The sequence below is a fragment of the Aspergillus lucknowensis genome, assembly GCF_044049455.1.
Source record: "Aspergillus lucknowensis strain CBS 449.75 chromosome Unknown BJX67scaffold_38, whole genome shotgun sequence".
Classification (NCBI taxonomy): domain Eukaryota; kingdom Fungi; phylum Ascomycota; class Eurotiomycetes; order Eurotiales; family Aspergillaceae; genus Aspergillus; species Aspergillus lucknowensis.
The window spans coordinates 137,404-149,877 of record NW_027263582.1 but is presented as its reverse complement, the minus strand read 5'-3'; the positions used below and the strand labels follow the sequence as shown (position 1 = coordinate 149,877).

The 12,474-nt window shown below is 50.5% G+C and overlaps 4 protein-coding genes and 1 non-coding gene across 5 annotated transcripts; 3 read left to right on the top strand and 2 right to left on the bottom strand.

Annotated features, from left to right (window-relative positions):
- Window positions 1–664: 664 nt before the first annotated feature.
- Window positions 665–2,404, top strand: BJX67DRAFT_201454 (uncharacterized protein). The gene is made up of 3 exons (XM_071025467.1): window positions 665–1,006; window positions 1,066–1,557; window positions 1,620–2,404. Exons 1-3 carry the CDS (start codon window positions 715–717, stop codon window positions 2,228–2,230), a joined length of 1,395 nt encoding a protein of 464 aa, XP_070883668.1. The 5' UTR covers window positions 665–714; the 3' UTR covers window positions 2,231–2,404.
- A 236-nt stretch (window positions 2,405–2,640) lies between these two features.
- On the top strand, window positions 2,641–7,898 carry BJX67DRAFT_383531 (tubulin folding cofactor D C terminal-domain-containing protein; the record flags this gene model as incomplete). The annotated part of the gene is made up of 8 exons (XM_071033478.1): window positions 2,641–2,814; window positions 2,879–5,381; window positions 5,432–5,711; window positions 5,762–6,106; window positions 6,155–6,320; window positions 6,368–6,475; window positions 7,108–7,414; window positions 7,498–7,898. The coding sequence occupies 8 exons, from the start codon at window positions 2,641–2,643 to the stop codon at window positions 7,896–7,898; spliced, it is 4,284 nt and encodes a 1,427-aa protein (XP_070883667.1).
- On the bottom strand, window positions 6,593–6,663 carry BJX67DRAFT_t76. Its single transcript has one exon. It is a non-coding gene; the product is annotated as a tRNA-Gly (tRNA).
- A 158-nt stretch (window positions 7,899–8,056) lies between the features above and the next one.
- Window positions 8,057–9,368, bottom strand: BJX67DRAFT_360562 (H(+)-transporting V1 sector ATPase subunit D). The gene is made up of 8 exons (XM_071029785.1): window positions 9,299–9,368; window positions 9,114–9,226; window positions 9,050–9,060; window positions 8,669–8,994; window positions 8,570–8,618; window positions 8,511–8,520; window positions 8,414–8,454; window positions 8,057–8,365 (listed from the first exon to the last, which is right to left on the bottom strand). The coding sequence occupies exons 1-8, from the start codon at window positions 9,311–9,313 to the stop codon at window positions 8,133–8,135; spliced, it is 798 nt and encodes a 265-aa protein (XP_070883666.1). The 5' UTR covers window positions 9,314–9,368; the 3' UTR covers window positions 8,057–8,132.
- Window positions 9,369–9,601: 233 nt separating this feature from the next.
- On the top strand, window positions 9,602–12,405 carry BJX67DRAFT_383529 (mRNA splicing protein SYF1; the record flags this gene model as incomplete). Its single annotated transcript, XM_071033477.1, has 5 exons — window positions 9,602–9,691; window positions 9,754–9,870; window positions 9,922–9,975; window positions 10,046–12,057; window positions 12,120–12,405. 5 exons carry the CDS (start codon window positions 9,602–9,604, stop codon window positions 12,403–12,405), a joined length of 2,559 nt encoding a protein of 852 aa, XP_070883665.1.
- Between the last annotated feature and the right edge of the window lie 69 nt (window positions 12,406–12,474).

Sequence of the window (12,474 nt, the reverse complement as noted above, 5' to 3'; positions counted from 1 at the left end):
GCCGTTGAAGGAATGTAATTGTGCTTCTTTTCCGCTATCTTACTCCACTATACCTAATAATGCTGTATGACCGAATGGAACAGCTACTGCTTCTGTGGAATATCGATATACCGCGAATTTTTAAGCAGCCCTGTCTGTTTCTGCCTCGTTGTCATGGCCAAATTCTCGACAGAAGAGTTGTTGGGGCATCTTCTTTCATTTCCGGCCTCCCTTTAGTCTTTATCAGTAACACTCCTGACCTCGACCAGCTAATACCGCTCAATTTCAGTTGGACAGTTCTGATTCAACCTGGTTTGTTCTTTGTTTCGCCTTTTCGGTATGTCAATTCCCAGTGTTATGCTCAAACTCTCAAAGGACATTCGACCTCCATGGCACTTCTTTCCCTCCACTACCCAGCCTTGCCTGCTGCGCTTTCTTTGTCTACAGAATCCTTCTTTCATCCCCACGAGAAAGAGACTCACTGAGGTGGCATGGTACTATACCCACGAAAATAGGACCTTCATTCTTTCAAGGCTCAAAGACAGGAAGACGGGACAACTTTCAAAACTACCTGTCACCCACCCGCCGCGCAGTCAAAATTGTCCCTGAGAGACAAAGAGACGTACTTTGCATTTCTATTAACTTGAACAGCACGACTTTGCTTCAGCTTCAACAACCAGGCAGCGAGCATTTTCACGATTGACGAAGCGTTTTGCCCACCTACGCCGAAGAAAGATGAGGTTTGAAACGCCTACGCTTTTCAGTAGCGATGACGACTCCTTCCTAAGTATGGAAGATGAGGAAGACTATCATCCTACTTCAAAGCTACTCGCCGGAGCTAAGAATAAGCACCTTCCAGACCCTTCTTATGATCCAACTGATGACGAGCTTGATTCGCAAGAGGAGATCAAACCCCTGAAGCCAAAGCTCGCTCCGCAGAAGAGGAAGCTTGAGGGAAAGGCACTTGAATCCGGTATAACTGGTCAAGGTATCAAGATGTCCCCTTCAAACAAAAAGCCTAAGCCCGGTATGAGCCCCAAGCCCAAAGCTTCAGTGTCCTACCTAACGGGGTTATCGTGTCCAAAGGACCGCCGAAAGTCACTGTCACCAAACCTGTGGAGAAGGGCAATTCAGCAATCACAAACTCGCATCCGCAAGACTTCCTTGAATTTTCCAGCGATGAGAGCTCACCCTCGCCGACTACTCAGCGAATGATGAAAAAGGCGGCAGCTCACGAAGACCGTAATTACGTCGCCTCCAATAGCGACGACGAGGACAGGGAGAATGAGGAGATCGATAGGGCATATATTGTTCCCGAAAACGAAAAATCGCACGTTACCTTTGACTTCGACCGTGAGAGGAATAGACGGCTAGCAATTGCAGCCAACTTTCCCAAGAACATATACACCAAGAAGGAGAAAGATCTCTTCCTGCAACTCGCGATGCGCGGGTTCGAGCCGCTTGCTCCAAAGCATTGGCAGTTTGATTTTCCTACCCTACCGAACTCTTTGTTTCCTGAGCCAGGGAAGGAAAAAGCAGACCCAATAATCAAGACATCAAGAAGCACAACTTTTTATGGTAAGTTGTCTGTCACCCCGTCCCGAGTTGGCATACTGTGCGCCTACTCATGCATTATCTAGCAATCAAATCGCTATCAAATCTATTTTCCCTTAGCGGTCGCGTGAGGGACTGCAGTATCGTTGAAAAAAGACCCGAGAGCTTGATCAAGCAGACCATCCAGAGATATATTCGCTGGGCATTTTACGATGTGAACCTCGAAATCGGCCCCGGATCGCTCCCAGTACACGTAATACACGCTCAGAGAAAGAATGAGTCTGTTCTCCACGCTCTAGAGCGTCTAAACAAGCGCCTCCGGAGACTGGCGTTTCGGCATCAGAGGGCGCTCGCCGAATCATTGGCCTTTTCCAGTACGGATATGTGTAGTGAAGAGCATTCTACCTCCACCAAGCTGCACAAAACCGAACTACCCCTCCTCGTTGGGTTTATCATCTGCGGCCCGGTTGTCGCGATAATGACCTTCGACCTGGGTCTCTTGAAGGGTGGAGAGCATATCGATGGGAAGTTCATCTCGCAGTTTGACCTCTCGGAGCGAGGCCAAGATGTATGGAACTCACTCTCTATCACCATCGTTGTCATGCATATCCGTAATACAATGGCGAGGCTGTCGCAAAAGGGCTATGGGGGGTTTGTGAAGGCTTCAAGACATGGTGCAGTCAATGAAGACCTCTAAGTTGGTGACATGTAGAGGCGCATTATGGGGCCGTTATAGGTGTCACACAGGCGCAAGTATATAATTTATTGATAATCAATCGGGTGACTTTCTTCGATAATAAACACTCTTATCCCTGCAACTGGGCATCGGTTGGGCCAAGGCTTTGTGGACATCACGTGGTTATATATTAAGATTGACGATAAGAGCGACAAAGGTTCGAGCCTGCGTAAATTAAGGTCGGGAGAACTTGGTCGAGGGCGTTGCTTGGAATTAAAGATGTTGAAGTATTGAATTACCTCGATAATCTATCCAGTGGTGCTATGGACCCAAGTTTCCCTGTCACCTGACGACAGTATCATTTCCCTCTCAAGAAGATCCCCGCTGCTTGCAATTGTTTGCTGACTCCTGAACGAGGGCACGGTCTCAGCATGGACGCGGCCGATGATCGAGAAATAAAGCTCCAGCGTGTCTCTGGGGATCTTGTCAAGGAGCTCCTGGCCAAATTGCCTTCTCTGCTCTGGAAGGCACAAGCCACGCCGAAAGGTACCCGAGTCCCACGAAGATGGACCCTGGCTGCTAAAACAGAAAGACTTGTCAACCTTGTGAGTCTTGAAATTTCTTCCCCAGCTTGTAATATCCATGCACTGCTAAGTGCTCAATGTATAGCTGGAACCATTTCAGGAGTGGCCGCAGTTGCTCGATCCACACTTGCAGTCGCTTTTGCCCCCTCTTGTTGATGCATTTCTGGCGTATTTATTGGCCCACGAAGGCCAATATGCTAGCCAGTCTACCAATCGACAGAAATCTCTTTACCCTTTACCGAGGGCTGTCTGCAGGCTGTTGTATACATTCTGTAAGGTCAGGGGAGTCAAGGTCGTCACGAGGTTCTTGAACAACGAACCTAAATACCTTGACCCTTTACTCCGGGCTTTTATTAAGTGGGATGCTGTTCAGCCAGATGATGATCTGGGCTCTTCTGGTGAGAACCCACGGCGACTCATTTGGGAAGAGCGTTACGTGCTGCTTGTCTGGCTCTCGCACTTGTTGCTGGCTCCTTTCGACCTGTCCTCTATATCGTCCAGCGATATCCCAATACCCTATCAGAACATCGGATCTATCGAGACCCTGCCATCTCAGACACCTGCAGTAGCGAAATCTCTACTTTCGGTCGCGTTAGCCTATGTTAGTGTTGCAGGGAAAGAGCGTGAAGCCGCGACAATGTTCCTAGCGCGACTTGCCCTGCGCCAGGATATACAAGCGCTCGGGATCCTGAAAATCCTTACAGGCTGGATATTCACCGTTATTGACCCTCCCCCTGGGACTGAGCCATCTGCCATTTACGGCTACCTTGGCGTTCTGTCTTTCCTTGCGCGTTTAGCAGCGTCTGGCCAAGCCGATGATTTCGCTCCTCTCATTATTCCTGCCTTCCAGCGGACGATGCGTCTCGTGCAAGGCGGCACTCAAACTGCCCAGGTAATCTTGTCTTCTGCTTTAGCTCGAAAGACTATTATAAAGATCATTCGACCGATAACCCTCATGGCTCTGTCCCTTAACGAGAGAAACAGGAGCCTCCTCTCTGACGACCATGTCTCCTATATCTTGGAAGAGGCGATTGATTATTTCTTAACGGCTCTAGCAGACAAAGACACCCTAGTACGGTTTGCTGCGAGCAAGGCGCTGAGCATTGTCACCTTGAAGCTAGATCCAGACATGGGTACTGAAGTCATCGAAGCCGTTACCGGGTCTTTGGAGGAGAATATCTTATTTGAGAAGAGGGATGGCACTATAATCACATCATCTGAGGCAAAGAGTATGGGGGCAAACACTTTGAAACGGAATCTGAGCGCTGTCGATGCTCAAAGATGGCAAGGCCTAATGCTCACACTCGGCCACCTTTTGTTCCGCCGTGCTCCTCCGACTCATCAGTTGCCAAATGTACTACAGCCACTAGTCTCTGGGCTAGATTTTGAACAGAGATCTGTTACCGGAAGCTCTGTCGGGACTGGTGTTCGGGATGCCGCGTGTTTTGGCATTTGGGCATTGTCTCGCAAGTATTCGACGAACGAGCTACTTGCGCTGAATGGGCAGACGATTAACACCTCCACGGTTCAGGCTGAGGCGAGCATCCTCCAATTGCTTGCCACCGAACTAGTTTGTGCAGCTTGCGCTGACCCATCCGGGAATATTCGAAGAGGCTCCTCTGCGGCGCTCCAGGAGCTCATTGGCCGACACCCCAATACTATAGTTGAGGGTATATCTCTTGTGCAGGTGGTGGACTACCACGCTGTAGCACGGCGTTCGAGGGCGATGATTGACGTTGCCAAAGCTACGGCCACTCTAAGTTCTCGGTACTGGAGTCCCCTAATTGAGTCACTCATGCAATGGAGAGGCATCGGCTCATCGGACCGGGAGTCTCGAAGACATGCGGCAACGGCACTTGGGGTTCTAAGCACTCAGGAAGGGTGCAAATCTATACTGATAGTGCTCCGGAGGCTACTCCACAAACTTCGCAATATCCCTCGCTCTGACGTCGAGACGAGGCACGGGTGCTTTCTGGCTATTTCCTCAGTAATCGATGCGTTCATTGCGCTAGACACTTCTGAGCTTCACAATACCGCCGATAGCGAACAGGGTATCGCTCAGAATATAGTCTCATGTTGGGAAATCTTTAGCTCGCCCGTTGGCCCAAGTAAGGACGACTTGACGCTCCAAACATCTCGCCCGGAACTCACTGCTGAGGCGTCATCATACCTGGTATCCTCCTTTTCTCGATCCTTTGATCGCGTTAAAGCGCTTCAGGGCCGCCTGCCGTCGCCCACCCAATTAGACCACGCTTGCAAAGCGCTTCTGCTCTGCATCTCGAGAAGCGATGATATCTCCATAGAGTCATCATCAGAAGCAATCTCACAACTGTGGCCTCTCCTGCCAACACCGAAACAGGAGGAAATCATTGAAGGCTGGCTCTCACATATTCGCACAGCTCGGAATTTGCCAACCGGCCGCGGCTACATCTCGGTTCTTGGTTCCATTTTCAGCAAACTTGCTCCGAATGACAGCGCAAAGCACTTGATCATCGAGGAGCTCATTCGATGTGCTGAGAAAGAAGACCTAATTGAGAAACGTGTAGTAGCCGTTAAAAGCTTGACTACTGGCGTCCTGCAGCATATAGGTAGGGTGATATATTGGAACGCCAGGACAACAGAGTTGACCATGTCGCAGATGTTACCGAGCGTATCGCGAACAGTCTCATTGGATTTTTGAACGACTATACAACAGATAGACGTGGTGATATTGGATCCTTGGTCAGATTACAAGGTATTCAGGCAGCAAAGGTCGTCCTCCAGAAGGAGGTAGGCGTGACAAGCCAGTCACATATTCAGAATATAGTCGAGTGTCTCTGTCGCCTTGCGGCAGAGAAGCTAGACAAGGTCCGCCTCCAAGCATGGCTCTGCCTCCAGATATTTTGGGAGTCCTCTCGTCACTTTCCGCCACTACAAAGGTGCGCATTATCCCGTGCTCTCCGAGCAATACTCATGCTGACTAGTATAGGCGTTATGAACACTTCAGTCAGGTGTCCTCAACTGACTATTTCCTCCAACTACTTGAACTGCAGGCGATTGACTGGCTACGTCTCCCACTGCTCCAGGGTCTTGCGACCTCCGCGGTTGCTGGAGCTGAGGGGCTCATTCGCTCTGCCCGTTCGGCCTTGATACAAAAGATCAACAGCTATGGGGTGGAACAGCGCCAAGAAAAAGTGACTACTATTATCCAGGATTTTCTCCTGATCTTAAACGAGAAACTTCTGGACGACCGCTATGCAATACCCGTTCTGGAGGTGTCAGCTTTCTTATTAGATGGCTACATAGCTACAGCGCCTGAGTTCTGGGATCCAAGGTTGGTGGACACCAGCAAAGGTGATTGAAAGATACTGATTGGTTCCAGCCTGCAAAAGTGGTTTGTTCTTGTTCAGAAAGCACACTTCAAGACCGCGAATATTGCCAGACTTGAAGCTGCTATAAGGGTGTACGCACCTCTATCTAGACTGGCGCGAGTACGGATTGACGTGTTGAAGAAATTGACGGGGTTACTATTGCATCCGTTCCCAAGAGTACGTACCATATCCTGCAAATATATGACACCACTGACAGGTATTAGGTCCGGGCTGCAACGGCTGAATATTTGTTTATGGAAACAGGGCTTGATCTTGTGAAGCTGGAGGATTGGACGAGGCAGCCAAAGGAATTAAAGGGCAGAGTCGGGGAGGTTAGGGGATTATTGGCTTGTAAATAACTTGCATCCGATGGGCATATGAAGGCAATTTTGAAAGTTCCCAAAAAAAAAAAAAAAAAAGAAATACATCAAAAGCAGAAAAACATCAGATGCATCATCCGTGAATCGAACACGGGCCTCGTCGATGGCAACGACGAATTCTACCACTAGACCAATGATGCGGTTCATGGAAACCTCGGAGCATTTTGCATTGATGGAGCAAACTGGCTTTCATCCTCTAGTCTTCTTCTTTCAGTTAGCTCAGTCACATGACTTCGACTTGGCTGCTAAAGCGGCATGCAGTTGAACATGCTGCAGACAAGCAACAGCAACAGCAGCATACACAGCACAGACGACAAGCGATTGAAGCACTGGAAGTAGGCCTGCGACATATAATCCTACCCCGTCGCGAACATGGCCACCGTACCAGTTCCAGCCAGTGTCCCTCCCAATCCGACGTGAGTTGCTCTATTCCTATCCGTCAATACGAGTAGCTTCGAGTTACTCTGCTGCCTTATATCACCCAGCTAACCATGTCACCTTCGCAGAGTCTACGTAAGTCATTCCCGCACTTGTCTAAACCCCTTCGGTCATCGAATGTCAGCGCAGCTCACCAAGCGCACTAGGTCCGCAATCTCGAAGAACGCATAAAACCCGAGGAGCTAAAAGAAGCCCTCTCTGAGCTCTTCTCCGAATACGGCACGATCCTCGAAATCGTTGCAAAGAGGAATCTACGCGCGAAGGGTCAAGCCTTCGTCGTCTTCGACAATGTCGACTCCGCGACTCGGGCCATCGACGAAATCAATGGCTTCGATCTCTTCGATAAACCTATGGTTCTTGATTACGCGAAGACGAGGAGCGATGCGACAGTGTTAAGAGAGGGCGGGGAGGATGAGCTTGAGGCGCATAAGAAGAGGAGGTTAGCGGAGAAAGGTATACATCTCTTCTCCCTTGCTCGTTCGGTGTTCGATTTGTTGTCGGCGTGTGATTGCTAATCGTAATGGATGGACGTGTAGAGCGCCGACAAGCCCACGAGGCCTTGGAAGCACAAAAGAAACTCAAGCGCCCACCGGGCGGCGCTCCCGAGGCGCCCGGGCGTCCTGCAAAGACAGCCAAGGGCGCGGGCCTCAAGCCTACAACCGGTGCCGCGGCGGCCGTTATCCCCGACGAATATCTCCCGCCGAACAAGATTCTGTTCCTCCGGGAGCTTCCCGATACAGCGGACCAGGAGACTCTTACGGCAGTTTTTGGGCGGTTCGAGGGCTTTCGGGAGGTCAGACTTGTACCGGGCCGCAAGGGGATTGCGTTCGTGGAGTACGAGAGCGAGTCTGGGGCTATCAGTGCGAAGGAGGCGACGTCGGGGATGCCTATGGGCCCAGAGGGGAAGGCTATTCGGGTTACGTACCAGAGGCAATGATGTATTTTCTAAGCTTCGATGGTTGCCAATATTTCTCTTGCTCTTTCCTGGCGTTGGGGTTGGGGTTGTCTGTCAAACTATTTTGTCGCTATACGGGGATTATACGAGATTTTAGCATCGCCACGGGCTGAGGAATAAGGAAAATGAAAAGACATTAATGGTAGAAGGAACATTTATGTGCTAATTGAGAATGACCGAACTACTACATACAAGCCGAACAAGGGAATAAACAATTTAGAAAATGACGTCGGTATCTTCTTGCTCCCCCAGGACGTCTGGGACGTCCGGAGTTTCCTTTTCCTTGGCTTCCTTCTCCTTTCCACTGGTGAGTTGCTTTTCGGCCTCCCTCTCGCGCGCGGCTTGGATCTCGCGATCCGCCGCAGCCGTGTCTTCCTGTTTCTTGTTCGAGACTTTCTTGAGTCGGTAGAATTCTTCTCTGTCGAGTTCGTCGAGCTCGGAGTTGATGTCTAGAAGGGTTAGCGGATTACGGGGCCTGCGGGTAGACAACGACTGACATTTGATGGTATTCTCTGTCCGGGGGATGATAACATGCTCGCTACGTTTGCTATGTCAGTTGTTCAGTTCATACGGATGTATATCGAAGTGCCTCACATCGCATTTACTACAAGAGATTAGCATATACAAGTTAGTCGAGCGAGCCGAACAAATACCTCTTCGGTTAACAACCTTAATCACTTCGTCCAGAATAACAAAAGCCGTCTATACCGGGGTCAGTCGACAGTATACAACATGCTGATCCTTTCGCCTACCTGGAGACTGGCCAATTCCACCAAAGTCTCCACGGCGCGGGCATAGGTCTCGCGACAGCGCTGCACTTGTTGTCCTCCTTTTCCAAGACCAGTAAGACCAAAGTCGTTGATTGAATCTTCTGTATAGCTCTCGAAATGTGGTAGAAAGACACCGGAAACGTTCTCCTGCTTCGCTCGCACCCGGAACCGGGCTTGTTTCGCGGATTCCTGAACCTGATAACCAATTTCACCGCCAACGGCGTAGCTCACTTCCGCAAGGGAGAATGCAGCAATTTGCATAACCCGTCCCATCTTCTGCTTGGCCTCATCGATCCGCCGTGTGATCTCTGGGCTACGGATTAGCGGCATGCGATGCGGATATCGGTCCTTGGATATACATACCGCGAAACCGCCTTGAGATACCATCAGTATGAAGGAGTTAATAAGTAGACGAGAGGCAACCTACTTTGTCAAAGCTTCACTCTTTCTCTTGAGCAAACTGTGGCCAATCTCCGCGCCTTTCAGTTTACTCTTCATCAACCCGAGCGATTGGCGGGTCGGGAAGACCGCCTCACGACCCTATTTAGATAGAAAACACTGTATCAGTAACTGTCTCATCACACCGGGGCGAATACAGCATCAACGACTCACCACTGCTCCGGACATTGTCAAGGAACTCGGCAACGATGTTCAACTGGAAGCACACGCCACGATAGCTGAGCGAAGGCGGAGAGCGACATGCGGATAACATCACCAGAACGGGCGGAAGCTTGGACCATCCACGCCCATACGTGCCCGCACAGCTATCATCACGTGACCATGACCGACTTCGTCGCCGAAGCGCTCGCAGGTTTTCTTTCGACGCGACGAGAAGCCCTTCCCGTTCATGCAACCCAGTTTTCCTGCGAATACGTGTTGACCGTGTGAGTCGGTCCCGCTCGAGTGAGTGGCGCAATGCCAGGGACACTCCTGCCACCGAGATCCCACCGGCAACACGCACAGATGGATCGATCGTCGACTTCCCGGCCGGATCTGTATCTGATTGTAAGTCCACAGACATTGAAAACTTGAAAGTGTGATGGCTAATACTCTTTTTTTCATATTAGGCCGATCAGGATACTGTGTACGAGCAAGATCTCCTCCGAAATCCCGGCAGCATCAAGCCATGGCTTGCTTATATCGAGTACAAACAGCAAAATGGGACTCTCTATGAGCAGGCTTTCGTGAGTCACTCCCTGCAGAATTGGGTTAAACAGCATACTGAACTTCGACAGGTTATGGAGCGTGCTTGTAAACAGCTCCCGAGGTCATACAAGCTTTGGAAGATGGTATGTCAAACTCTGACACCCAACGCCTCAGCCTAGGACATTTCTTCATCGAGCTGACTACCCATCGTAGTACTTGGAATTCCGGACTCTCCATCTTCAGAACCGCAATGCGACGAAATATCGAGCCGAGTTCCAGAAAGTCAATGCGCTCTTTGAGCGTGCCTTGATTTTACTCAACAAGATGCCCCGGATATGGGAGATGTACCTCTCCTTCATGCTTCAACAACCGCTTGTCACACAAACTAGGAGGACTTTCGATCGGGCACTGCGGGCCCTACCCGTCGCTCAGCACAACCGGATCTGGAAATTGTACAAGAATTTCGCGCGCTCTGCCTCGGGCCAGACTGCTGTGAAGATCTGGGCGCGCTATCTCCAAATCCACCCTGAGAATGCCGAGGAGTACATTGCTTTGCTCGTCGAGATGGGGCAGTATACAGAGGCTGTTAAGCGATATATGGAGATTCTCGACAACACAAGATTTCAGTCCAGGGAGGGGAAGAGTAACTTCCAGCTGTGGACTGAGATGGTGGATTTATTGGTTTCGAAGGCGAAGAAGATCGAGACAGGCCCACAGTCTGGAATTGATGTGGACGCTATTATCCGCAGTGGCATTGACCGGTTTGCCGACCAAAGGGGCAAACTGTGGGCTGGGCTGGCGACTTACTGGACCATGAAAGGTAACTTCGAGAAGGCTCGAGACGTGTTTGAGGAAGGAATCACGACGGTGATGACAGTCCGTGATTTCACCCTTATATTCGATTCCTATGTCGAATTCGAAGAATCTATCATCGGCAATCTGATGGAAGCAGCGGCTATCCGAACTGATAATGGCCAAGCCGACGAAGAAGCCGATTTCGACCTTGATCTTCGGATGCTCAGATTTGAGCAACTTATGGATCGGCGACCATTCCTGGTTAACGACGTACTGCTCCGGCAAAATCCCAATAATGTCATCGAATGGGAGAAGAGGGTAGCCCTTTGGGGTGAGAATAACGTGGAAATCGTTCAAACTTATACGGCCGCTATTGCTGCCATCAACCCAAAAAAGGCCGTTGGCAAGTTTTCTGAACTCTGGGTAAATTACGCCAAATTCTATGAGCGGGGAGGCGACTTGGGCTCTGCACGCATCATCTTGGAAAAGGCTGTGAAAGTTCCTTTCAAATCGGTTGCAGAACTCGCAGAAACATGGTGCGAGTTTGCGGAGATGGAACTGCGCAGTGAAAACTTTGATAACGCGGTTGAGATCATGGCCAAGGCAACCCAGTCTCCTAAGAAGTCGACAGTTGACTACTTTGACGAGAATCTTTCCCCCCAGCAGCGAGTCCACAAGAGTTGGAAGCTGTGGAGTTTCTACGTCGATTTGGTGGAGAGTGTGTCATCAATAGAAGAGACGAAGAAGGTATATGAGAGGATCTTCGAACTGCGTATTGCCACTCCGCAAACCGTGGTCAATTACGCCAATCTCCTCGAAGAACACAAGTACTTTGAAGATTCGTTCAAAGTATATGAGCGTGGACTGGATCTCTTCAGCTACCCAGTTGCGTTCGAGCTTTGGAACTTGTATTTGACCAAGGCCGTCGACCGAAAAGTTGGTATCGAACGGCTAAGAGACCTCTTTGAGCAAGCCCTTGATGGCTGCCCGCCGAAGTTCGCGAAACCACTCTATCTAATGTATGGTAATCTCGAAGAAGAGCGCGGCTTGGCCCGCCACGCGATGAGAATCTACGAGCGAGCCACTCGGGCAGTCTCTGATGAGGATCGGTTCGAGATGTTCGAGTTCTACATTACCAAGTCGGCTTCGAACTTCGGATTAACCTCCACACGACCGATTTATGAGCGGGCTATCGCCGCTCTGCCCGATCATGAGGCCAAGGAGATGTGCCTCAAGTTCGCCGAGATGGAACGGAGACTGGGCGAGATCGATCGTGCACGTGCTATCTACGGACATGCCTCCCAGTTCTGCGACCCACGTACAAATGCTCCCTTCTGGCAGAAATGGGAAGCTTTCGAAGTCCAGCACGGAAACGAGGATACGTTCAAGGAAATGCTACGTATCAAGCGAAGCGTCCAAGCACAATACAAGTTTGTACCCCGAATGGTAAACCCTGCGGAAATAGCCTGGATAGTGACTAACGGACTTCTAGCACGGACGTCAATTTCATAGCGTCTCAAGCAATCGCCCGCAGCCAGCAAAAGGCCGCGGAAGGCGGAACAGAAGAGCCAACCGAACAGGGAGAAGAAATGGATACCTCAACAGCAGATGCCGTGGCCGCCCTGGAACGACAAGCCCGTGCACCTGTCGGCTTCGTCGCTGCGAGTACAGGTCCTGAAGGCGGCAACCGCCCTCCACCTGCCGGCCAAGTCGCCGCTGCTGCCGTCCCCGTTAACCCCGATGCAATCGACCTCGACGATGACATGGATGCGGACTAGAAATTTCCTCCCTCCTTTGCACAACCCGTTCTCGACGGGAAGGCAAACTCGAGAAGCCCTCCTTTTCAT

Excerpts from the sequence above, each read along its gene's own strand:
- BJX67DRAFT_360562 (XM_071029785.1), bottom strand. Across the intron at positions 8,619-8,668 it reads TGGAATTGGCCAGTCTCCAG|ACGGCTTTTGTTATTCTGGA; the intron begins GTAGGCGAAAGG and ends ACCCCGGTATAG. Across the intron at positions 8,366-8,413 it reads GACAGAGAATACCATCAAAT|ACATCAACTCCGAGCTCGAC; the intron begins GTCAGTCGTTGT and ends TAACCCTTCTAG.
- BJX67DRAFT_201454 (XM_071025467.1), top strand. The coding sequence starts at position 715 with ATGAGGTTTGAAACGCCTACGCTTTTCAGTAGCGATGACGACTCCTTC. Across the intron at positions 1,007-1,065 it reads AAACAAAAAGCCTAAGCCCG|GACCGCCGAAAGTCACTGTC; the intron begins GTATGAGCCCCA and ends TCGTGTCCAAAG. Across the intron at positions 1,558-1,619 it reads AAGAAGCACAACTTTTTATG|CAATCAAATCGCTATCAAAT; the intron begins GTAAGTTGTCTG and ends TGCATTATCTAG.